Raw genomic sequence first — 26,759 nt, 5'->3', positions numbered from 1 at the left:
ATAGTCCCATTGGACACTTTTATATTGAAGCAAGTAAATATCCTAATATTACCTTTAGATATGTAGATTCTCAAAAATGTTCTTTGTGCAGGTCATAACATCTGATTGGCCCCCTCCTTAATTAATGAATTGAATGGAAACTCTGAAATGAGCTCATTTTTATATATTCATGAAAGTCATAGTTTTTAACCTTTTAAAAATTTCTACTTAATAATAGATTAAAGTCAGGGTGTTTGAATTTGAGTCACTGCTCTACCATTTAACAACTGTCTGACCTTGAGCAAATTACTTAAACTCTTCAAATCACTTTTCTTAAAATGAGACCAACGCTTCTTTGTTCATATGACTTTCTATAGGATTAATTACTAATATGCACATAAAGTTCTTAGAGTGTTACCTGGCAAATGAATAATCAATTAATGTTTTTCCTTTTCCTTTGACTCCTCCTTCTCCTTCATCTTCTTACATAGTTTATCCAAACTCATTTGAAAACTGTTCATTTAACTCTATCATTTGCCATGATTTATATTTATATTTTTATAAAATATATTTTATATATTTTTATTTTATAAAAATATTTTTATTTTTATTTTTAAATTTTTTATTTTTATTTTTATTACTTTATATTTTCAGAATAAGTTCCCATAGATTTCAATAACAATTCATGCTTTTATTTAGTAGTTACTTATTTTGTCTTATCAAGAATATTAAGGGCCTCTTGCTCAGCAATTAAGTAAGAAAGTTTGTTCAATATTCCTTTTATCTCATCTGCTTATTCTGGTGTCTGAGTTAACAATTACTTTCTCTCTGGTGTCTGACTCTTTGACCAACCAACTTCTTTGACCTCATGACATCAGCCATGCATTCATACTTATATCTCAAATCATAGTCAATCAGGAGAGATCATCCATTGTCCTTAATTATTTCCATGGCAAAAATTCTGCTTGTAGATTTTTGTCACTGATGTTATATCATACCAGATGTGATCCTACCTATTGAAGGTCGTTTAGGAAATTTTTTTTTTTTTTTTTTGGTAAGGAAAGTAGTAGTAGTGGTAGTGCTAATAACAAAGATATGGTACTTCACAGTCTTCACATGTTTATCCTCAGAGTCTCACTAAGTAATTGTACAATTTCTGCAATTTATATTATCTTCATTTTACAGATGCCAGAATTGATCAGAGAGTTTAACTGAATTACTCCAGGTTACAGAGCAGTAAGGAGCAGAAGTAGGACTCAAATCAAGCCAGGTAGTTTGATCCCAATCCCTGCTTCTAATCCTATTGTTCCTGCTCCCCCTTCTCTTATCAGTAAAATTCATGATAACTATCTATCAGGAAAAAAAAAAAAAAAAAGAATGTGAACATAGGTTAACTATCAAGTTTAATGACTACTCCAAGAGAGCTGTAACAGTAATCATGCCAGAAAAATAACACATTCTAAAATATATACCAAAAAATAAATCACCTCCTTCTTTCTCAGATCACTTTTATGAATGTTTGATGTTTTAATCTTTGTTTTTTTTTAATTTCTATAATGATCCAACATCTAGTCTAAAGGCTGGTATGATCTGCAACTGCTTCACTTCATTTTGGTGTTGTCAAAATAGTATCTCTAGTTGAAGAAACCTCTATGTAAATCTTATTACCACTTGATCTAACACCCAGGTTATCCTAGCATGATCTCATTTAAATTTGATTTACCTGATTGGCAAATTCTTAGAGATTAGTAGGTTGAATTCTGTGATGGAATAGCAAGTGATGCTAGGGAGAGTCTATGATTACATTGGCTCTGGAACAGGCCCCATAAGTTATAAACAACTCCAAATAATAGTCTTACAAGCTCTGAGTGCTCTAAATCTTTGTTTTCGATCACAGCATCAATGTTATCTCTAAGAAAAGCATGGTTTTATTTACCATTTGTGAGCTTCATAGCCAGAGGGATAAACAGCCTAGACAAAAAAAAAAAAAAAAAAAAAGTGAGAGACATAAACTTGGCTGGATTTTAAAGGGGTAAATGCATTATAATAAGTAAATTACAGAAATAACCAGGGGTCATAAAAATGAATGCCAAAATATTCCAAATCTAAACATTATTGGCCCGGAGAGTGAATTTGTTTTCCTTGATTAGTAATCAAAAGCCTTCCCCCCAAAAACGTATCTAACAGGCAAGATTACATTCCCTCTGCCTTGTACCTATAGTAATATGGAAAAACTCTGCCCTAACCTAAAGCAAGTCTCTCTTGGTAGAAGTTAAACTTTTTTCTCAAAACTTAACATTACAGGAAAAAAAAAAATGACTTTTGCTTGAAGCCACTATAATACTGATACTTTCTGGTGCATTAGTTTAATAGAGGTTTAGCAGTTTTGTTTTTTTGTTTGTTTATTTTTTTTTTTTCCAAAGCAGCATTAGTGTATTTTTTTAAAACATCTATTAATTGAAAGCCATATCCGTAAGAAGTAATAGTCTGTGTTTTCTTATGCACACAACATGAATTTTAGTCATTTTCCCTATGAACGATATGTTTAAGGAAATTATTTTCTGCCTAATTAAATGGTGACTTTCCCTAATAAACTGCTTCAGAAAGCAATCTTGTAAGGTAAGTGAAGGGAATGATTTTTTTTTTATGGTTTACTCATGTCTCTGAGCACAGAAACAAGGTTATAGCCATCAAACCAACATAATGGCCTTTTTCTTCAAAATTCAAACTTGACTTCCAGAAAATCCTGTTTGAAGTAAATTAAAATGGGTAGTACATTCTTTTACAAAGAGATTCAATGTAGACTAACTACATTTGTTTTCAGTGTGTTGTGAAGCATTTTATCCTCATGTTTATAAATCTAATGGTCAATAAAACTGGAAGTGGGAGAATCAATGGTCTTTGCCATTAAAAAGTCTTCAGAATTACACCTCTCTGTGCACCCTCCACTGTTCCGTGGTTCCTTTCCATTGGATTTTGCAAATTTAAAAATTATTCATTAGAAACATGCAGTCCTCAAATATAAAAACAAGCAGTGTGCCACCCAGTGGGATGGGCTGGGACAATGCAATAATTTATCACATCTGTAGCCAAATGCTCACACTAGTAAATAAGGAGTTTTGTGTTCAAATGTGAATATAATACCACATTGGGTTTTTGTTGGGGGAAAGAAAAAAACATCTATCCATACTTTGGTCTTACATAATATCACTATTTCCTGGTGAGAAACGAAACCAATATATTTTGAAATTATTAAGCTTAACAACAGTGAGACTGAGCATACTTTCATATCTTTGCATTAAACGATATGAGCCCAGGCATATTTTCCTGTACCTATGTTAAACAATACTGAGACAAGCAAACATTTTATTTAGTTGCTCAAGAAAATACTTCCTTCTGAAATATTGGACCATGAATCAACTAAAGAGTCTTGCTTATCTGGCCTAACAAGCTGTTAACATTTAAAATCGAGACTGGCTTTAAGGCTTTTGCCTTATTGTCATCACTAAACCAATCATGTGTCATAAACATTTCCCAGAATCAGTAGGTTCCCCACCTTATAAGACATCTTAAAATCACCCCTTGAAGACTGAATACCCCTCAAACAACTTTCTTTAACTTCCCTGTTTGAAATATCACCCCAAAAAATTAAAAAAAAATTACAAAAAAGAAATATCACCAAGACTCTCAAGGTGTTGTTCACCACTATCGTTGATCTAAGGAATGTAGCTTCACTTGATCAGAAGATTTTTCTGATGAGTTTTGGAAGATTTGACAATTGCTAGTTATTCATCAACCATTCAAATATCTCTCTTTGATAAATTACAGAAAAAGAGAAAATCATTTACCACAGTAGTTTCCAAGAGGTAGCCACTACTTAGAAGATTTCTGATACAGTAAAACCATGAAACTTCCCAATCGTTCATGTATTTAACAATTACCAAATATATACAAGGTATCATGTAGGGGCTACTGATAGGGAATAAAACTGACTCCATCCTGTGGAGTCAGGATGGAGTCCTGTGAAATATAAAGACAGTTAATGTTCAATTCTATAATCAGCTACTTACTAACTGTGAGATTTTGAGTAGGTGACAATCTAAACTTTACTTTCCTAATCTTTAAAGAATAATTAATAGTAATTTCTTTATAATTTTTTGCAAGGATTGAATGTGTTCAGTCATGTAAAGAATTTACGGTGTTGAGCACAGTAGACCCTCAAAGAAATGTAGTGAGGTTTTTTTTCCCCCAAAATGTGGTGCTTTTAATTAAGGAGCAAAGAACATAAATAAATCTAAATAATAACATAATTGCAAACTATATTGATTGGTATGAAAGAAATAAAGGGAAGGAAGAAAAGAATATAGGTGCTAGTGGTGCATTCAAAGGACATTTTATCTGAGAATATGATATTGTAGTTGCTACTCAAGAAGTAGAAGTAAGCCAGGAGAGAGGAGTGCATATTCCAGGTAGAAAAAAAAAAAAAAAAAAAAAAAAAAAAAACTCAGATGAAAATATGAAGGGCCTACAACGGGAGTAAAAAAGTCTGCAGGTTTTAACCAAGTCCAAGTATGGTTAGAACTTCTTGAAAAAAGTGAGAGAACTACTAGTACTACCAGTAGGCCCTAAAAGTTAGAAACATCCCAAAGCAAAGGGTTGGGGTAGAGTGGGTGAAGGTATTGCTTAGCCTAGACAGTCCTTAGTGCTTAATTTCACCATATATGTACCAAGTTGGACATTTCTATAAATCCTCAGACTTCATCAGAGATGGATGAAGGTGGTGGAAGATTCCAATAGAACAAAAAGATTCCATCCAGTGTGGTCATCCTGAAACAGCTTTCAGGAAAGGCTGGAGACGTCATAATGTGCATCATTTTGTATCATATATCAACTCTGATTCTAATCTACTTTAGAGGTGGAGGCAGGTATACTGGTTAGAGCTTCATGTTTATCATGAATATCATCTACTTCTATGTTGTTTATTGAGAAAATGAATTCAAATGCACTATCTTGATTTATGAAAGTAGGCACTGTTGCTAAGAACAAATTCAATTTTTTTATATAGTATGCTTAGAAATGTGAACACAAGATAGGGAGTAAATGCTACCTGACTTTTTATTTCTCTAGAAGTAAAGGTTTTAGGTTCACTTTTGGAAAAGTTGGATATATAGAAATGTCCAGACAAATCTGTATAGTAGTTCATATAAGTGATCAATGTTTTGCTACCTAATTTTTGTCAAAGTATTTGCTTAAATACTTATTAAAATTTTTATATTTAGTATTATAAAAGTCCCTGAAATGTAAGCCAATGAAATAATCTATTCATTTTAGGTTTTATTGCTCCATTCCATGAATCTTGAGCAGATTCTATTATTCCAAGGAGTCCACAATTATTACTCAATTAAATCCCCATTATCCAGATCAAAAAGCCTTTATAAAAATCAAGATGCCATTCACATTAAAATAATAGAAAACTATGGAATATTTCTTTTGGAACAGTTCACATCTTATCCTCTACAAATTCATAATTTTACCTGCATAACTGCACAATTGCAGTAGAATTTAATCAATCTTATATACTTCTCCATCTTCCCTAATTAATTTTATGCTCAAGGCTAGTTTAGTTATTCAAAAAGTCTTTATATATCTTCTATACAGAATCCAACAGGGAATCCTAGCATATCCAAGATAAGAGAGTGAGATAAAGATCCTTTAGCCTCAGAATTGTAAGATGATGTAGCCTAGAGTATACTTTGATGGGTAAGTTAAAAGTCTATGTATGTCACAGTGAAATGAATCTATCAAAATTATAACCAACTGAAAATAATAGGAGATCATAATACATGTTTAAAATATATGTATAAGTATATATATATGTGCGTATATATATATATTTGTGTGTGTATATATATACATATATATATGTACATATATATATATTTCTTGCCTTAACATAAATAGCAAATCTTCGCTTGGCCAAAGTTTTTCTTTCAGAGAGTTGATGTTTGTAACTTAACAGATTTTGAAATATGTCTCTGGTTCCTTTTTTCTGTTTGTGTTCTCCTCTTCCTTCTTATGAATAATCTCTCTACAGTGGTGATATTTTACATTTCATTATTGCATTTTTGCCAGGTGTATGCTCACAGAAATTATTTTGACTACAATGGGAAAAAATCAGCTTCTCCTTAATGTTTATATATTTTTTTCTGTGCCTTCATCTCTACCTTTCTGTCTCTGACATATGCAGACACACACAAATGTGCACACACACACAGGGATACACACACAATGAATTCCTTTACTTTCCAAATGAAAAATAATGTAGAGTAGGCTACTGCAGTTATAAAAAAGAAAACACACACACACACACACACACACACACACACCACCACCACCCCGATTCAAACAACTCCAAAATTTTCATGGCTTAACAAAAAAAATCACTTCACTTATGGCCCATAAGTATAGAAAGGGGAAGGGGCTCTGTCCTTGTAAGCATCAGCTACAGCACAGTAGACCTTCACTTGTCCTTCTGAATCCAGCCAGGAGTCGAGGGAAGATTGTGGGGGTTTTCTGTTTTTGTTTTTGGATATATAATAATTAACATATAGCATTATATCAGTTTCAGGTGTATATCATGTTTGGTATTTGTATATATTGTGAAATGATCAGTGCGGGGTTTTTTTTACTTGTTGTTTCTTTTTGTTTTTTATGTTCCAGGTCTGGAGGTAGCATACATGACTCTGTTGTACTGGCCAGAATCCAGCTGCCTTACTAAGTGCCAGGAAGACAAGAATACTTGCCTCGCTATGTGTCAAGAGGCTCCGGTGAACCAATATTATTCCCCAGAACAAGTTTCTTGCGTATTTTCTAACCCACTGATGCATATGTTATTATACACATGAAATGACTTGGTTGAGACGAGAGCACAAAGTGACAGGCACAAAATTATGTCATCAAGGTTGTAGAAAAATGATGCAAAATAGACATGCTTTCATAAACTACCAAAAACAAGCACTGATGCATTTGAAAGGGATGGGATTGGACTGATATTATTGAAGAGACATTGGTTAGTACGTGGCACAAATATTGGCCACCCTTATAATAAGCATCCACAATCAATTTTACTATATGCCAAACAATGATCTAAACTTTATGTCATTATTAGATGTACCGTCATCAACCCCATTTTACAGATGAGAAAAACAGGTTTTAGAGAGACTAAGGACATAATATAAAGTGACTTAGCAAGATAATCAAACCAGAGTTTGATTATAACTATTTTAATTATAATCAAAGATTTTAATCAGAGTTCTACCCTGACGTGCACAATACCTTCCACAAACACACACACATTCTCACACACAAACACACGTTTGGAGGGGAATACTGCATGCATCCTTATAAGGACACATTTAATAATCTGAAGCACATCATTTGAACTCTAAATCCTGTGTCAGGTATGGCCTATCATTTCCTCTCTCAGGACAATCATTTAGAGAATTCAGGCATTAAAGGGATTTTCTCATGGTTCCAGTTCCCCTTTTATGGGGAATTAAATCAACTATCTTTAACTCTCAGAATGCCACCATGCATTTTACTCCTTTTAGACTTGTAAAGATTTGTTTTAAATGTATCATCACTCCTTGAACGCAAGAACCATGAGAGAAGGGATTTTTGCTCGTCTCCCAAGTAACATTTCCAGCACTGAACACAGTACTTGGTAAGAAGTGAATGAACAGGAGCCCTAAATCAATGAAACTAAAACCGAAGACTACAGTACTGGGTGATACAGAGAACATCCATGCTTCCCACCACAAAGCGTCAATGTTCTATCTTAAAGGTCACACAGGAACATCCATGCTCTGGCAGAGGTAAAAGGCACACATGTGAATGTAGACCACAGTGATTTTCAAATCACACAGGATCATGAGTCATTATTTGCATTATTACTAAAAATAAATATACAAAAGCCCAGGCCCATTTAGCTCAGCCAGCAGTAGAGTTTTCAATGAGCAGCAGGTGACAGTTTTGTCTGAAAGAAACATTATCCCATCCAAAGATGGCCTCAGAGAGGATGAACTGCCCTGCCATGGATCATTAAAAGACAAATCAGATGACAGCACGTTCACTGCAAACAAGGCCCACGTCGTACTGATGAGTCACACGTTGACTATGGAGGAAGAATAAACAGCCTTCTGCTATTTGTGGATTTGCACAAAGGCCACATTCACATTTAAAAAAAAAAGTTGGGAGAAAATAAATGACAATCTTTTTTTTCCCCCCAAAGTCACCAAAAAACGTACTTCCTGGAGATATTTTTGACATGTATTATTATTTTTTCTTTTCCTTCAAGTGTTGCCTAGTATTGTTGCTATTTATTCAAACACTGTGTTTGTCTCTGAACTACAGTTTCAGAAGCACAGCTTCCCTCCCTGCACACCCACCCAGCCCTCCTCCCGCCATCCTCTTTTTTCGGTCACTCTTTGACAAGAAAGAAGTACTAATAAAATTGTCCTGCTAAACCCAAACTGAAGGACTACATAATACCACCTTCCCTTCTCCCACCTCTGGTTATAATATTTATGAGTTGCTAAAACTCTTTCCATGCACAGGCTGTGCCTCTGGATTGTGTTAATGGCATGGACATTGGCAAAATAAAACAATGTAATAGGAAATCAAATAAGATAATAAAAATTGTCCTTCTGGGTTATTGTCTTACTTGATATTATAAAATTGATGCTACATCTAAGACTTTTCCATTTTGTCAGTTCAGGACAAGGGCATTTATACACTTATAATATCATTGTAGGTGTGTCTAATTTTACTGAAAAATAAAATTGGACAAGGATTTCACTATCAATTTCTCTTATCATTTTACTGAAATTAATCACTTTGAATTTGCAAATTATTTAACAATCTAATACCCACTGACAAAAGACTTTCAGATAGATTAGATAGAGGATAGGCTAACGTACCAAACACATTTAGTCTTTCCTGACACGTCCAAAAGATAATATGATTATAATATTATTGTATTATCTGATCATACAATAGTTTTGTTGGTACCTCTCAGGAGTTAATAATTATTATTGTAACAGATTTGTACCACTACATATATATATTTTTTCAAATTACTAACTTCTTGAAAAACTACATAGATACAGCACACTATGGATCATGGATTCTAGCAGAGAATCCAGTTTTGAAACCCACTAAGTAGTTGGGTAAATTTGGGAAAATCACTTTTATCTTTTTATCCTTTTAAAAAAGTTTGTTTCATTACTTTATTGCATATTGTTAGAGTGGAAATATGCCAGTATAACTCTTATATAAATATGCAACTTGCATTTGCTTTCTTAGAACTTTTTCTTTTTTTCTCTAGTTAAGAAATGTTGGCAGTATAGGTCCAATATAGGACACTTTAGGATTGTTCTGTTTGATACTTGGAGGAACTTTGACCATGAACATTCAAATGATTCACCAAGGAAAGAAAGTTGTCTGTTTTTTTTCCCCCTCCCATTAATCATTTTTTGCTTCAGTGACTTTCTCTCTTCTTAAATCTTTCTTTTTGAAAATTTAACTTCGTATTCCATTTAATTGTTATTGTATTTTTCATTTCATATCCAATTTCTCATTTTAGTAATCTAATCTTTAACCATGCCTTTTCTTTCCTTCTATTATTTGTTGATTATTTTATAATTGAGATAATTATAGCAGTTCAAAATATTACTATTAAAAAATAAAAAATAAAATATTACTATTATAAAATTAAATTATATTTTATAACATTATTTTATAATATTAAACAGTATATTGTTTTCTAATATTCCACTTAATTATATTTTATATTATACTCATTATTATATAGTAAATAGTGATTAAATAGTAACTTAAAATATAAAAACATAATAAAATATGCTTTTAAACATAATATTCTTGTTAATTTCTATGAAGATAATCTATGCAACTAACTTTAAACATTTTATATTTTCTTTACAGATCCTAACTGTGTCATCGAGGGATGTTATTTCTCTTTTTAAGAAATGTCTCTCATGGTCTTTTTTCCTAAAATATATGATCATTCTTGTTTATAATTCGTTAGCACATGCAGTGGTTAATTTTATGTCAACTTGACTGGTCACAAAGTATCCAGATTAAACATTATTTTGTGGTGTGTCTATAAGACTGTTTCTGGATGACATTAGCAATTTAATCAGTAAAATAGAATCTGTCCCCACCGTGCATGTGATGCATCCAATCTGTTGAGGGTTTTAATAGGACAAATGGTGGAAGAAGGAGGAATTCATCCCTTTTTTCTAACTCACCACTTGAGCTGGGATATCACTTCTTCTGTCCTTGGAGTAGGATTTATACCATTAGCTCCCCTGGTTCTCAGGCCTTCTGACTCAGATTGAATTATACTGTTTGATTTCCTGAGTCTCCAGTTTGTAGATGGCAGGTCACGGGACTTCTTAGGTTCCATATTTATATGAACCAACTCTTTATATGTTGTATTGCATATATTATGTGTATATATGTATAAATACATACATCACACAAAAATAGGTGTGCACATATAGACATACATATATGTGTGTGTATATATGCGTGTGTGTGTGTGTGCACATATATTCACACATATCCTGTTGGTTCTGTTTCTCTAGAGAATATAGACATCTAGGCTGTATTCTTTAGCCCGGTGGTTCATTAACATTACCTGCTAATCTTCCTAGGTTCCGATTAGAAAAGTCTGGCACCAGAGGTGATATAGTGTTTTGAGGTAAAGAAGAGAAATACAGAAATAGGCTTTTTCTGAAATGTGGTTGCTCATACCTTAGTATGGTTTTCTCCTGGTTCTACAGAGCGGGTGGTTCTAAGTTATTTTGTGTAACTCAATACCTGGCATCTGCGCTATGAACCTCTCGAGTCAACAATCCAAATTTTATTTAGACAACCATTCTCTTTGGTTTCCTGTTGCTAACTTGGTGGAACATTGGTACCTTCTATGATTTAAAACAATATTTCGCAGAACTCCCATTCTTGTATGCTCCCCAGTCAGAGTTTACCAATCACAGGAACCTGCTCAAGACTGAAAAGGCAGCTGGAATGATATAGAATCCATTTTTCTCCAGAGGTGGTGGGAGCCAGGCACAGAGAAGACAATCCTGTCAGTATCTCAGTAAGCTATTGAGAATCTCTCTGTGAGATTTCTGTTCATGTCTTTTGCCCATTTCATGATTGGATTGTTTGTTTCTTTGGTGTTGAGTTTAAGAAGTTCTTTATAGATCTTGGAAACTAGCCCTTTATCTGATATGTCATTTGCAAATATATTCTCCCATTCTGTAGGTTGTCTTTGAGTTTTGTTGACTGTATCCTTTGCTGTGCAAAAGCTTCTTATCTTGATGAAGTCCCAATAGTTCATTTTTGCTTTTGTTTCTTTTGCCTTCGTGGGTGTATCTTGTAAGAAGTTACTATGGCCGAGTTCAAAAAGGGTGTTGCCTGTGTTCTTCTCTAGGATTTTGATGGAATCTTGTCTCACATTTAGATCTTTCATCCATTTTGAGTTTCTCTTTGTGTATGGTGAAAGAGAGTGGTCTAGTTTCATTCTTCTGCATGTGGATGTCCAATTTTCCCAGCACCATTTATTGAAGAGACTGTCTTTCTTCCAATGGATAGTCTTTCCTCCTTTATCGAATATTAGTTGCCCATAAAGTTCAGGGTCCACTTCTGGATTCTCTATTCTGTTCCATTGATCTATGTGTCTGTTTTTGTGCCAGTACCACACTGTCTTCATGACCACAGCTTTGTAGTACAACCTGAAATCTGGCATTGTGATGCCCCCAGATATGGTTTTCTTTTTTAAAATTCCCCTGGCTATTCGGGGTCTTTTCTGATTCCACACAAATCTTAAAATAATTTGTTCTAACTCTCTGAAGAAAGTCCATGGTATTTTGATAGGGATTGCATTAAACGTGTATATTGTCTATGTCTTCCTCTGTGAGATTCCTGGGTAGAAATCTCACAGAGGAAGACATAGACATGGCCAACATGCACATGAGAAAATGCTCTGCATCACTTGCCATCAGGGAAATACAAATCAAAACCACAATGAGATACCACCTCACACCAGTGAGAATGGGGAAAATTAACAAGGCAGGAAACAACAAATGTTGGAGAGGATGTGGAGAAAAGGGAACCCTCATACACTGTTGGTGGGAATGTGAACTGGTGCAGCCACTCTGGAAAACTGTGTGGAGGTTCCTCAAACAGTTAAAAATAGACCTGCCCTACGACCCAGCAATTGCACTGCTGGGGATTTACCCCAAAGATACAGATGCAGTGAAACGCCGGGACACCTGCACCCCGATGTTTATAGCAGCAATGGCCACGATAGCCAAACTGTGGAAGGAGCCTCGGTGTCCATCGAAAGAGGAATGGATAAAGAAGATGTGGCTTATGTATACAATGGAATATTCCTCAGCCATTAGAAACGACAAATATCCACCATTTGCTTCAACATGGATGGAACTGGAGGGTATTATGCTGAGTGAAGTAAGCCAGTCGGAGAAGGACAAACATTATATGTTCTCATTCATTTGGGGAATATAAATAATAGTGAAAGGGAATAGAAGGGAAGGGGGAAGAAATGTGTGGGAAATATCAGAAAGGGAGACAGAACGTAAAGACTGCTAACTCTGGGAAACGAACTAGGGGTGTTGGAAGGGGAGGAGGGCGGGGGGTGGGAGTGAATGTGTGACGGGCACTGGGGGTTATTCTGTATGTTAGTAAATTGAACACCAATAAAAAAAAAAAAAAAAGAGAATCTCTCATATCATGTGGCAGAGTAAGATCTGAGAACTTCTCCGAGATTCTTGAGAATGCCACAAGTTCTAGATGACATTTTTAAGAGTCATTCACTGTGACAATGCAAGCTGAGATCTTCAGTATCAAATAGTGACTTTTGGAAGCAGCTTCTAGGACCTTCATGCCCATCTCATCCAAAATTCATGTGAGCCCCTTCCTCTACTTTAAACCCTTTATACATAGGTACATAGAATGGTTTCTGTTTTCCTGACTGAACTCTGATAAATTCAATCACAGATTTAGCTTGAAGGCAAATACTTTATTTTAGTTGTGTTAAGGATAAGAAAGTAGACTTGTAATTACTTGTAATTAATTACTTAATGTCTATACCATGCCCTGTGCACACAAACCTGATCTCTCAACCCTTGTGGCTGTCTACCGAGAAAATACATTTAATTTTTTGTGTTCCGTATTTTTGTTTCATTGGTTTTTGTTTTGTTGTTTTATTTTTTTTTTGGGGGGGGGTTGGTGGTTTTCTCTTTCACTATGTGAGATATCTGGTTTCTAGTTGAAATTTTCTTCACTATGATCCTAACATGTCATATATTATCTATGGAATTTCTGACTATTATTCTCTTTGGTTGATACTGTCCTCCCGGGATTTGTAGCACAGTATCTGATCTAATTTTTGTATGTTTAGATCCTTCCAATGAAACATAATAGAGTAACATCATGTTTAATAAGCCATCTTTTACTAGGAGCCAAGCTTTCAGAGATCATTTTATCCCCCACTATTCAGAATATCAAAATATATGACGGTAAGTTAGTCAAATTAGGTTAGTAAGTGTTTTTTTGTTTGTTTGTTTGTTTTGTTTTGTTTTGTTTTTTTACTACTTGCTTTACCCTGAAAATTCAGGGTGCATATTGGTATGTTATTGACCACAGGAAGGTTTGCCATAAAATAAATCCATACAAATTGATTTAATCCTATGCTTTCTAAACTTATTTAACTATTTTACTTATCACAAATAATGACATTCTACAATATAGTAGCTTATATCTTCATTGTGTAGTTCTTATAGGAACTGACATACTGGTTACTAATGGGGAGAAAATGGGTATAGAAATACACAAAAGAAGAAGAAAAGAAAAAAAAGAAATACACAAAAGAATCATAAAAAATGCAATATTATTTAAGCACATCACCACATTCTCTGATTTTAGTAATTATTCTTTTATTGTTCTGATTGTTTGTAATTGCATCTTTAGCTTTAACAATCCCAGGACACAGTGCAGTTAAATATTAACTAAATTATTTAGGAAAACAGCTGCAGCAATTAATAAAACATCAGAAGAGAAGTACATGGAAATACCAATAACTTCTTAATATTTTTAGAAGGTTGTGCTCACTCACCAATAAAATTAATGAAGCTAAGTTCTGATATCTGTACATGTAAATTATGCTACCAACATTCACACTGATGAGTTTCCTGTCAATTGCACATCCATATTTCTGGCTAAAACTATGTTTGCTTATAACTAAGATTTACCAAGTAACAGATCAGACCTATTTCTATCCAATAGCACTTTTTCAAGGTGCTGAAACCTGAAAATTTCATGTCATTTTGCTTGAAGAAATTATAATTTATATATTCCTAGTCCATAACCTTCCCATAATAAGCAACAGTTATTGGCTAAAGATTTTTTTTTTTTTTTTGCTTTTTCTGCAGCAAAGTCTTACCATCTCTTTCAGAATTCCACCAGATATGCCTCATATTCCCACTTACTCCATTGCCCAGTCTGTAGGACCATTTTATCTCATCTACATAAATACAATATCCTCTTGATGGTTCTTCCTCAAGATCATCTCTCTCATTATTAATGACTGCTTCATATTGCTAACAGAACTTTTTCAAAAAAGAAAGAAAGAAAGAAAGAAAGAAAGAAAGAAAGAAAGAAAGAAAGAAAGAAAGAAAACTTCATAAAATTATCATCTGACCTAAACATATTTTCTGGTTTGCATTTGCTTATATGGTATGTTTCAAAGTCATTTGCAAGGCTTATCAAATGTCATACAGCATGATATTAAATATGTACATGTTTCTCTATTCATTTTAGCAGATATTTTTGAGGAGCCCCTATGTGGCTCAGTTGGTTAAGGGTCTGCTGCCTTCAGCTTTTGAAGTCATGATCCTGGGGTCCTGGGATGGAGCCCCACAGGGAGCCTTCTTCTCCCTCTCCCTCTGTGGTTCCCCCTACTTGGGCTCTCATACACACTCTCTCTCAAATAAAATATAAATTAATAAAATCTTTACCAAACTATATTTGATTCTCTGCTTTAGCCAGTCAATATTACAAGTGGATATAGAATCTAATACATGACAGAGAAATACTTAGATGCTGTGATGGTCTTCTGATGGGTCAGCTTGGCTAGACTGCAGTCTCTAGTTGTTCATTCAATCACTAATCTAAACACTTATATGAATATATTTTATAGATATGATTAAGGTCACATCATTACAAAACTTTACTTAAGTAAAAGAGATAACCGTAAATAATATATACCACTCCCATTTATCCATTGACAGGCACTTAGGTTGTTTCTAGATCTTGGCTACTGTGAATAATGGTGCTAATCATTGATCCTACAATGGCAATCATATCATAATGTGTAAATCTATTGAATTAACCCACTGTATATCTTAAATTTGCATAATGTCATATGCCAAATATATTGCAACTAATTTTTTTAATAAATAAAGAACTCTATGGATAGCAAAGTTAGGCCTACTGAAGAGTTCAAAAGCTCCAGTCTGCCCTTCCTCAAGACTTGCCTACCACCAAGATTTTGATTTGACTACCACCCCCCCATATTATTAGCCAATTATATATTTATATAAAGAGATTTATTGCAAATATCTCCTACTGGTTCTGCTTCTCTGGCTGAAACCTCCCTGATAGAGGCACAAAGAAATCTTGAATAAACAAGTAATAAAAATGGATAACACAGTATTTATTGTGCTAAGTGCTGTAATGAGAATGAAGCACAGCCATTCAAAGTGATTGGCTTTGTTTATTGCTCTTATTTCATTTGGATTTTAATGATGATGATATCTGAAATGACTACATCCTTAGCTTAACTTATGCTAAACAAATTTAGTTTTGATAAACTACACAAAATGTCCTCCCATCTATAACAATAATAGGAACAATGAAAACAATGCTGGTAATACTGGCAGATGTTTCTTGAGTATTTAAGACATGTTGGACACTATCATAATTTCCTTTAAACTTCACGACAATATTATGATAGAGGTTGGCTATATTTTTTTTTTTTTAGGCAAAAACCTGAAACATAGACAGGTTCAATAATTTACCTAATGTACAAGGTCACTCATGTTGCACCCAGAATTTAAACCTCTTAAGCAATATGAGAATTAGCCCATTCGTAGACCCAACTTGGTAGTTCCATTTCAACTCTGACATCTTCCATTATTATTATTATTAATTATTATTATAAATATATATACTATATTATAGTATATTATTATACTATAATTTATTATATTATATATATAGTATATATAATATATATATTATATATACTATATTATACTATATTATTATACTATACTATATTATACTATATTATAATATATATACTATATGTAATATAGTATTATTTTTAGATAACATAACTTATTATCATTATATTAATAACTTACCATCAGGGACTTATCAAGATACAATTCAAAAGGCACCTCTTCTATAAAGCCTTTCCCAACCCATCAAGCAGAATAAGTCATCTTTTTTCTCCGAATCTTATAGCATTCTGCAATTATCCCTATTTAGCTTGGAATACAGCAAACTGAAATGGCATATTATATTTTTTTTTCTCTTTAAACTATATGTCCTGTAAGGGCAGCTATTTTGTTTTATTTGGCTAAGTATTTACTCCAGTATCTAGAATAATGCCTCTAGTTGAATAAGTAGTCAATTAATATAAATTACCTAAAATTAATTAAAAAGTTGGAATCCTTGCCATTACCCAATTATATGAAATGTACCATTGCAGAAAAGAGAAAAAAATAAGAGAAAAAAAATTCCATGTTCATTCTGACCAGTATGTATCTCCTAAGACTTGAGACTGTGAAACTCAGTACATTGCCCCTTCTCCCTAAATTTAAACTGTTTCCTACTGTGTCTTCTATATTAATGATCATGAGTATTTACAGAGGTTCCTTCAACATAGGCTTCTTTTTTTTTTTTTTTTTTTAAGATTTTATTTGAGAGAGCAGGAGCAGGGAGGGAGGGAGAAGCAGACTCCCCGCTACACAGGGAGCCCTATGTTGGCTCAATCCCAGGACCCTGGGATCCTGACCTGAGCAGAAGGCAGACACTTCACTGACTGAGCCACACAGGTGCCCCAACACAGACTTTTTTATATAAAATCTTCAACATCTAAAAGGCCAAAGTCTGACTAAACACCAAGTTGTTTCGAATTTCTTTTTTTTTCCTATAGAGTTTGTGGCAGCAAATTTTATTTTTATTTTCCAACAATAGCTATATATATATATATATATATATATATATATATATATATATATTCTGATCCTGATGCTTGTTTTTATAGGGTAACATTGACATTCTTTAATGGAGAGGTGGGGTGCACATTCGATCCTCTGAACCTCAGTCAACCTTCGTTAACTGCATTAACTAATAGAATGCAGGGGGAGTGACACTGCACTACTTTGAGACTTCTGAGCCTAGGTAACTGAAAGCAACGCTGCTTCTGTCTCTCAATCTATTGCAGTGGTTGCCCTTGGAACTCAGCCACTAGCTTCTGATAAAATCCTGGTCACATGGAAAAGCCACATACAGGTGTTTTGGTTGGCATTAGTTCTAAACTAGATCATTAAGACATCTAAGCATCAAGTATAAGACAAGAGAGTACATGATGAGCCTATAAGTGAGAAGGGACTTCAACTTCAAATCTTCAAGCTAAGCCCACAGATATCCTAGGGTAGAAGTAAGTCAGACTCTCTCTGAATTCCTGACTATTTGCAAGAGATAGAAAATGATTACTGTTGATTTAAGCCACTAAGTTTGGATAATTTCATACATAAACTGGGATAGAAACATATTAAGAAATATATTTTGCATTCATGATGTTACTGAACCCAAACTTGTTCATGCAGCAGATGTGCAGTAAGCCTATGTCTGAGACACCGGTTTTGAAGCAAAGAAAACTTTATTATCAGAAGGGCAGCCCAACAAGAAGGTAAGGGATCATTCCCAAAGTTGCCTTGCCCTGTTGAGCCTAGGAACAGTTCATATACATGAGGAGGGTAAGGAGTTTCTTAAAACCTTGAGAATGGGGATAGTGGGGCTTGAAACAATCCGGAGATAAGCCTTCGTCCAGGCAATGAGGTGTGATTTGGGATCTGGGAATGATCAGACACATCAAGACAAATGTTACAGTCTGGTCCCCATTAGGTTTCTACAACAAGTGGGTAAACAGGAAGTAGGGGTAAAATGACAAATTTAATGACTGATTATGTAGGAAGTTAAGGGGTCCCGAAAACATAATTGAATAAGGAACAAACCAGAACATGGAGCTAAGTTAATAATGCAACCAATAAAGGTACCTGTGTACCTCAGTGGTTGAGCGTCCGCTCAGGTCCTGATCCCAGGGTCCTGGGATCGAGTCCCCACAGGGAGCATGCTTCTCTGCTTCTCCCTCTGCCTGTGTCTCTGCCTTGTTCTCTGTGTCTTTCATGAATACATATATACAATTTTTTAAAAAAATAATGCAACTAATAGAACTACAGTTCTGTTTATGCTTTCTGAACAGGTCTAGGAACCAAGTATCCACCCTCAATGACCCAACACGCAGACACATGCCCATGCTCCCACATAAACACATGTATATACACACCCTCACAAAGAGGAAGACTCATGTCACAACACTTATTTTCACTGTAATAAATAATTGTTCTATATTATTTATTGTATATTTACTGTATTTTAGATTGTTATTATTGTGGATACTTATTCCACTGAATACATTGATTTCATGACACTATATTGAGCCATAGGCTGTAGCTTAAAAAAATAGTTTTAAGGGGGGAAAAGAAAAAAAAAAAAAAGATCGTTCCATGAAGGTAGAAAACAGAGACAGTTGCTGTACTTCTCTTACAAGAAGAAATGTGTCTATCCTAGGACCATAATCAAAATATTGCCTCAGAGACATAAAAATAAACAGCCCTGGGTTAATGAACCCCTGAAGCTTAAAGACGAGCTTGGGCAGACTGGATTTGACCTTTGGATCATACATTCTAGCTCTGAATAAATTTATTTGAGGCTTGAAAAAAATTGCCTTGTCTAATTCACTTTTAAGTGCAAACTACAGTGCAAAGTAACGAATGGCTTATAAGGAAGTTTATAAGACTAAGACCTTTTGCACTCTAAAGATTGACTCTTGTTATTGGTCAGGGACATCATGGCCAAAACATCACTAAATGGAATGAAGTCTCCAAGAATACTTTCAGCTTAGAGCCATTTGCAGCTATTTCTACCAAGTAGAAAGGAAAAGAAATTGAATTTTTAATATAAGGTCTTATTACACTACTGAGTAAAGTGCCTTGGAAGAACAGAAGAGGAAGGAAAAAAAAAAAAAAACAAAGAGGAAAAAAATTTCTTTCTGTATTGCAAAGTGAGACTTTTGAAAAGTTGGAAAAATTCAACTTAAGTCATAAAGTCATGTAAGGTCTTCTTATCTTGCCTTAAAAGGAAGCTATTTTAGCTTTCTTCCTTTCCTTAAATTGTCAGTGTTTGGCAAAAGTGAAAGCCAGAGTCAATCAACAGGAAATGTGCTATCTGCTGGGTGTTCCACAAATGGGAGAAATATTTGCATTGCAAATGAATAACTAATAATCTCATTTCTGACCAGTGCCCTGTTTTTATTTCAACATGTTCCTTTAGCTCTTGCAAAGTTCTAAATATTTTTAATACACTGAAGTCCTACCATCAAGATGGTAATCATATACTTTTCAAGATATTTTTAGATGTGCTAATGAGGAAGCCTGAGATCAGTGAAACAGCAAGAATCATTAAAAATTAGATTTATTTGGCAATATGCATAGTGTTTGTTTAGGTTCTTCATTTCATCAGTTTAGAAAATATTTTTTTTTAAATGTTAATCAGTTTGCTTTGAGATTATCTGTACTTTCCTCCCCGCACACATATATGTACACTCATACTTCCCCCTGCCTAGTGCTATAGAGTATCTGAGATTTCAGATTTTGGATACTGGGGCCAGAGAGCAAGGGGCAGAAAACCCATCCAGGATTGAAGGGGAAGAGACAGCAGGTAGCATTAGCTGGGAGTACTGGGCTCCCTGCAGCATTCCCCATTGCCCCATAGAATTTCACTTAAAAACACAAAATCAGAGATTAAATTATTGAACGTTTCAAAACAGTGACTGCATTAAAAGTGCTTAAAAAGAAAACCACATGCCCCAAATGGCACCATTTAGATCTAGTCACCAAACCAAGGCTTACTATCTAACCTAATCACAGTTTCAACCTCATCTGGACATTTGTTTTAATGGCCAGTCAGGAATTTTCAGATCTCTGCCAATGAGGTCATCTGTTACAGGGGCCCTCTCCATCCCCTAAAGGAAGATGAGGTAATCTGCATGATAAGAGCCCCTGCCCTCCCACCTGAGGTGACCTTGAAGAAACAATCCCCTTCTTTCTCTCATAACTTCCTGGCCCCACCACATTCCTCCCTATAAAAACCTTCTATTTGGTACAACTCCTGGGAGCTCCATTCTACTTACCAGAGGAGAGGCTGTCTGATTCATGAATCATTTAATAAGCCAATTCAATCTCCCAATTTACTCAAATCTTGTTTTATAACAAAACCTAAGTACAGAACTCTTCTTGAGCGTGGGCCTTGTGTGACTATATTGGTCACCCACCCTTGAAGCAAAGCCCTGCATTCTTAAGATTTTACTTACAGTAAAAGCAAAATCTTACAAGGCAGTAGAGGGCCTACCGCCCAACAATCTCTGACACTACCTTCCTCCTATTCCACAGGCATAGGAGCCTCCCTGCAACTCCTAAAACACCCGGGGGTGGTGTGGGGGGCATGCCCACTCTAAGGAGTTCAAGCTCCAAGGGCCTGTATTGCTTACTTGCTCTACCTGAAATACTTTTCCACCTGCTTAGGGCTCTCTTTTTTGCTCCCATCCAGTCTCTCACACCTCACTTTATCCATGAAGCGTGCCCTGCCAAGGGTATTTAAAATACAACCCTCTTCATCTATTTCCCTGAACTAAATATATATAGATATACTTTTTTTTTCTTTTGGGTTTCTATAGCACAATTTATCATTAGACCATGCAATCAAATTATTTCATTTTTTTATTGTCTATCTTCTGCTTCTAAGGAACAAGCTCTATGAGAGCAGGAATCTTCATGTTCTTTTGTGGGTGTTAGAATGTGAGTCTTCTTTTGCTGATGAAGTTCACTGATCTAAAAATTATGTGTCTCCGGCACATAATGTGTAGTGAAAAAAAAAAAAAATACGTCTTGAATTGGTTGGTTGGCATTATTATTTTCAAGTATATTTAATAAAATAGTGACAGTATACAGAGTCAAAAGATATAAAACTGAAGCTACTCAATGACCCATCTGGTACAAATGATGTTTGTATATGTACAGGAATAATTATGTTTGTACGTATATGCCTGATTAGATGCATGTGTGCACATGTGTATATGTATAGAAGGAACTGAAAGATAGCATGTTTAATATGCCAGTTCTTTCTCTAGATAATGAATTGATTTTTTTTTTTCATTTTTAATTATCTACAGTATTAATGACTGTGAAAAAAAATGAACATTTTAATAAAATGACATCATTTTCCAGAAACCTTGATAATCTCTCCATTTTGATGTTCAGAGAATGAGATCTTAATCTGTGCCTGTAACTTTCAGAAATTGCTAGGAGTCAGTACAAGGCAACTTATATCTACTTTCTCCTGATAGCTAAAGACAGGTCTCATCTTCCCTCAACATTATCTGTCGTATTTTATCAGGGACACAAGGTATTCACACACAATATTGCTGTGCATGGAGCTACTGGTTCTCTTTTCTCACTTACTAATAATAAAAAAAAAAAATCTAGTTTAAATGATTATTTGTTCTCCCAAAGACCATATGTGGCATAACCAAGAACCAACACTAAAAAAAAAAAAAGGTCTGCTGATTTTATTCTGACAAAATTTCTGAGGGTTGAAGATGTGGTCACAAGGAAACTCAGTGAATTAGAGAGTAATGTCAAGTGCGCAAAGGGTAGAGGTATATGAAATGTAGGATGGGACTACATGGTGGTACCCACAAGCATCATGTAAGGTTAGGCATTGGGTGTTCCTATTGGCCATCCTCAATAATTTATCTGAAAGTTAAAGTCATGGGGAGTCTTGAGGAGGAACTAAGGCACAGAACCAATAAGTATATGCTTTAACAGCAACGGCAAATCTGACAGTTTGGTTATCTAGAGTTATAGGAAAGAAAATTTTGTTTTTACTTCTGTTTTAGCTATCAGGTTGCAAATCCTTTGACTCTCATTTCCTACCAGCATATATTAGGCCATATTCATTTTAAAACACATTTTTAGACATTCTTGCTTAAGTTACTTGAAGAAAAACAGCACCAATTTGATTTTTTTTTTTTAGTAAATTATCCATCCCTTGTAATGTCAAAGGAAAACATAGCCTATAGTGCATTACATTGAATTTAACTTCAATCACATAGAATAATACTCAGTGCAATTTTCATTTCAAATCAGTTGCACTTTTATTCCCATTGGATTTAAATTTCATTTACTTAGTAGGCCCTCCTCTTTTGTCTGAAACTGGGACTTTATTGAGCATAAAGTAGTAGCACTTTTGAATAAAACTGAAAGAAATTAGATATTTATTGAGGTCAAACAAAAGTGTACAGATATTGCATATAAATCCATCTCTCATGTTTTCTTCACTGCATGTGCATTTAATATTTATTTAGTTCGAATTACAACTTTCTAGATTTCCATAATTTAATTAACCTCTCTTTACTCTGTGCTTTTATATTTCTTTGTTTACAACTCAATAGCACCACCTTTTCCTAGCTTTACGAGAACAGAAGTCACATTGACTTGGTTTCTAAGTAGTCAATCACTGTGCTGGTTACTTCACTCACGTGCTCTCCATTTTCTTTTCTTTCTTTCTTTCTTTCTTTCTTTCTTTCTTTCTTTCTTTCTTATTTATTTATTTATTTAGCTCTCCATTTTCTTGTTGGATTCCAGTTTTGGGCTAGTGCTAATCATCTCCAGGTAATACTAAATCTCATAGAAGTTAGGGAAGTTGTTCTAAATCACAGTGCAGTATGTAGCAGGGCTGACATTCAAACTAGGTCTGGTCTAAATCCAAAATTCAATTCAAAGGGTCTCTATTCATGCCAGACTTTCTCACTAGGCATAAACTAGTCTTTGTTTGTCTTCTGTTTCTTGCTAACACTGCAGTGTCTCTGCAAACTGTAAACTCTGACATATTATTTTAAAAATAAATCAGACTACCTATTAAACTCTCTTAGCTCTGTTAATATGTGTACTCATGATACATAGCCTTAAATGATATTCCACTTTTGCAATTAAAAACAAAACAAAACAACCTAACAATGACGATCCTCAGAGTAATTTCATAGACATAGAAAAATCTAGAGGCACCTGGGTGGTTCAGTTGGTAGAGTGTCTGCCTTCAGGTCAGGTCATGATCTCAGGGTCCTGGCATCAAGATCTGACTTGGGCTCCCTGCTCAGGGAGAATCTGCTGCTCCCTCTATGCCTCTCCCACATTCATGCTCTCTCAGTTACTATCTCTCTTTCAAATAAGTAATTAAAACACTTTTAGGAAAGAAGGAAGGAAGGAAAGGAAGAAGGAAGGCAGGAAGGCTGAAAAGAAAGAAAAAAGAAAAAAGAGAAAAAGAAAAAAAGAAAGAAAAAGAAAAAGAAAAAGAGAAAAAGAAAAAGAAAAAGAAGAAAAAGAAAAAAGAAAAGGAAAAGGAAAAAAGCGAAAGAAAAGATCATTCTACTTTCAGGGCTAATCTGTGAGACAAATATTGGAAAAAAAAATAAACACAACAAACATCTAAACCAAAACCACTTCCAAATTCTTAGAGCAGAAATCTGATCCACAATGAAGGATTCTGCTTCTTAATCTTTGGCCTTTTTCTCAGGTAAAATACTAATATATACTAGGAAAAATCAACTGAAACAAATCCAGGTTTGTTTGAGGTTTTTGTTTGTTTTTTGTTTTTTTTTTTTAAACAATGCTGTATACAAACAAGTCAAACCTCAATGCAAGTTCTGAAAAAAGTTATTTATGAGACAAAGTCCATTCAATTTTTTTTTTCATAGCTAAGCAAACTTAGGCAAACTAAAACTTTAGGTTGAAGCAAAGTTTCTTTGGCCTTAACTATGTTGCAAACTTTAGAAACGGTAAATGTACTTTATATAACTTCTCAGAGAAAAATCATTCCGTTTCTAAGTCTACTAGTACATTCCTCAGCAAGTTGAGAAACATTTCTTCTAGTTTCCAAATTCTCATTTACAATTGTTCATTAATTCTACATATTTTATATAGGCACACAAGATTGATAAAAGAGAAATGTAATTGAACCTTAAATTAGCCATTTAAATATAATCTATTCCTGCATTCAGTCCGACTTTAAATCTGGGCATACAAGTGAAACCAACTCCAGTTGATATTAGTTTAATAGCCTCATGACAGTAGGGAAAAAATGGGCATGGATTTGCTTTTGACTGAGATAAATTTTAAAGTTAAGTTTTTCTCTCTACTTAGCTTTGCAGTTACCCTCAAGGCATTTATCTATTGAAAGGGATAAGATATCATCTTTCAGAGGAAACATGTCATAAATATTTTGATAAAGTATTTGTAATCCTCAAAAACAGATGGCTGTTCCATAAAGATTGTCAGCTGAGGAGGTTTTGCTGACAGAATCATATTAACAATTGCAACTGGGTTTTGCACTGCAAAATCAGATGCATTTTTCTATTAATCAATCACAGCTGGCTGATTTTTCTGACAGCTGGAATTTGCAAGACCTAATTTGCACCCTTTGCTCTATTCTTGACTAATACGCCCTAAATAAAGCAAAATAGTCTCTTGGGGGGTCAGGGGCACGATCATAGATTAACGGGCCAGTAGGAGAAACATAAGGGATGTTGATTTAACTTTATAAATATGAGGCAAAGGAAGTTTTACTTGGACTTTAAGCAGAAACATCTTCCAGGAAATTGGTCCATGAGGGAAAAGAAGTGCCCATATCGATAATGATAATGCAATAAGGAGAATGTGCATTGTCCCCTGTGGCTTCCACTTGGCAAATGGCACACCATTTCCTAATTGATTCTTGGGGCCAGTTTCCTTTATGAGCATTTGGATGATATTTTGGGAGAAGTCGGCATCACTTTACATTACTAAAACTCAAATTGTGCCTTCATAATATAGTTTTTATATAAATTAATGCGTATTATTTGTAACTTTCTATTTCTCTGAAGGAAAAGGTATCTTTTCTAACCGATTTACCTAAAAAAATCAAATGACTTAAGGCATACAAGAAATGTGTGTGACTCCATGTGAAGGTCAATGGGTGGGTTTAAGTCACCTTGCAGCCTATTATTCTGTTAGGTTCCTCCCTGTATTTATCATTATTCAAACTTTCTTTCCATTTATTTTTTGATTTTTAGCAAGGATTGGACTTTGCATTGATCATCAGTCCATTCTTCAGTGTGAAAAACAGCATCTTCTATACAATGTGTCTTCAATAAATATGTTAAAGCAATCCATAAATGCCAACCATTGCAACAATGAGGTTCTAATCACAGCATACATTCTGTGCTCTGGATTAATTTCCTTTTTTTCTTTGCAAAAATGATTTGTCAAACAAATATTCCCGACCTACCATGTGTGAGACATTATGCTAGGTGCTCCCAAATGAATATGGCCAGAATACCATCCCTGCTATAAAGGTTCACAGACAGGGGGAAAAGAAAAACTAAGGAAACAAAATCTTATAGCAATTAGGTCCTTTGCATTTTTAGCTTTGCAAATGAGAAGTCCAAAATTTATGCCAAAAGTTGAATCTACTATTTTTTATCTAAAAGCAATAACGATTTGCTTATCTATATTCATTTTACAGAGAAAAATGTAAGGAATCAAGGCTAAAATAATTTTGTATAACTTGTTAACTTGTTATGGAAGATCTCCTAGTTTTCAGACCACTATTTTTTTAAGAGTTCATTCATTCATTATTCATTTATTCATCCACTTTTCAGCAACTATACAATGAAAACTGTCTAGTACAGATGAAGGATGAGAGACATGAGATAAAGCAATTAAAATATTTTTACATTATAAGTAACAAAAATCTGTTGCCAGAAAATAGATCTTCTAAGTCTTTTTTGCATCCTTCCAAAATATTATCAGTCCTGATACCTTCCATATATTTTGGGAGTTTTAATAAGAAATTTTGTCCTGACATAGTACCTTGCAAATAGTTACTCAAAATGATTGCTGAATGAATGAGTTTTGTAAAGATATGCATGCTTTTTGTTCTTTGTAGAGATTCTGAATAATATGTACAGACAAGTGTATTTTTATCTTTTTATAAGCAGTCCACACATTCAAGGGAGCCCATGTTTACCTTTGAATCTAACTTCAATGTATTAAAAAAATATGTTCAGGAAATACACATTTAAAGTCTGCCACGAGCCAGGCATCATACAAATATGAAAGCCAATCCAAATATCAATGCAAGTTTTTTCATCCTTGAGGGGTTTTCACCCCAAACCAATGAAGTTGATACAAATATAAATGTGTAAATATACTAAAGAGTGGCAAGTG

At 34.3% G+C, this 26,759-nt stretch overlaps 1 protein-coding gene across 3 annotated transcripts in view; it reads left to right on the top strand.

The window, feature by feature from the left end:
- LOC144293440 (uncharacterized) overlaps positions 1-6,975 on the top strand; it is a 49,425-nt gene extending 42,450 nt beyond the window's left edge. For 2 of the 3 annotated variants that reach the window (XR_013360674.1, XR_013360675.1), the window contains 2 exons: positions 1,165-1,249; positions 6,700-6,975. Coding sequence is in view for 1 of the 3 variants with exons in the window: in XM_077864510.1 (XP_077720636.1) it covers positions 6,700-6,884 (185 nt within the window). In the remaining 2 variants the exon portion in view is untranslated. The remainder of the gene's footprint in view (positions 1-1,164; positions 1,250-6,699) is intronic. The other variant, XM_077864510.1, reaches the window with a different exon arrangement.
- Positions 6,976-26,759: the final 19,784 nt, after the last annotated feature.

Source organism: Canis aureus, chromosome 21, assembly GCF_053574225.1.
Source record: "Canis aureus isolate CA01 chromosome 21, VMU_Caureus_v.1.0, whole genome shotgun sequence".
NCBI classification, from domain to species: domain Eukaryota; kingdom Metazoa; phylum Chordata; class Mammalia; order Carnivora; family Canidae; genus Canis; species Canis aureus.
Note: the sequence above shows the minus strand (reverse complement) of the source record. Positions and strands in the feature narration are given on the sequence as shown.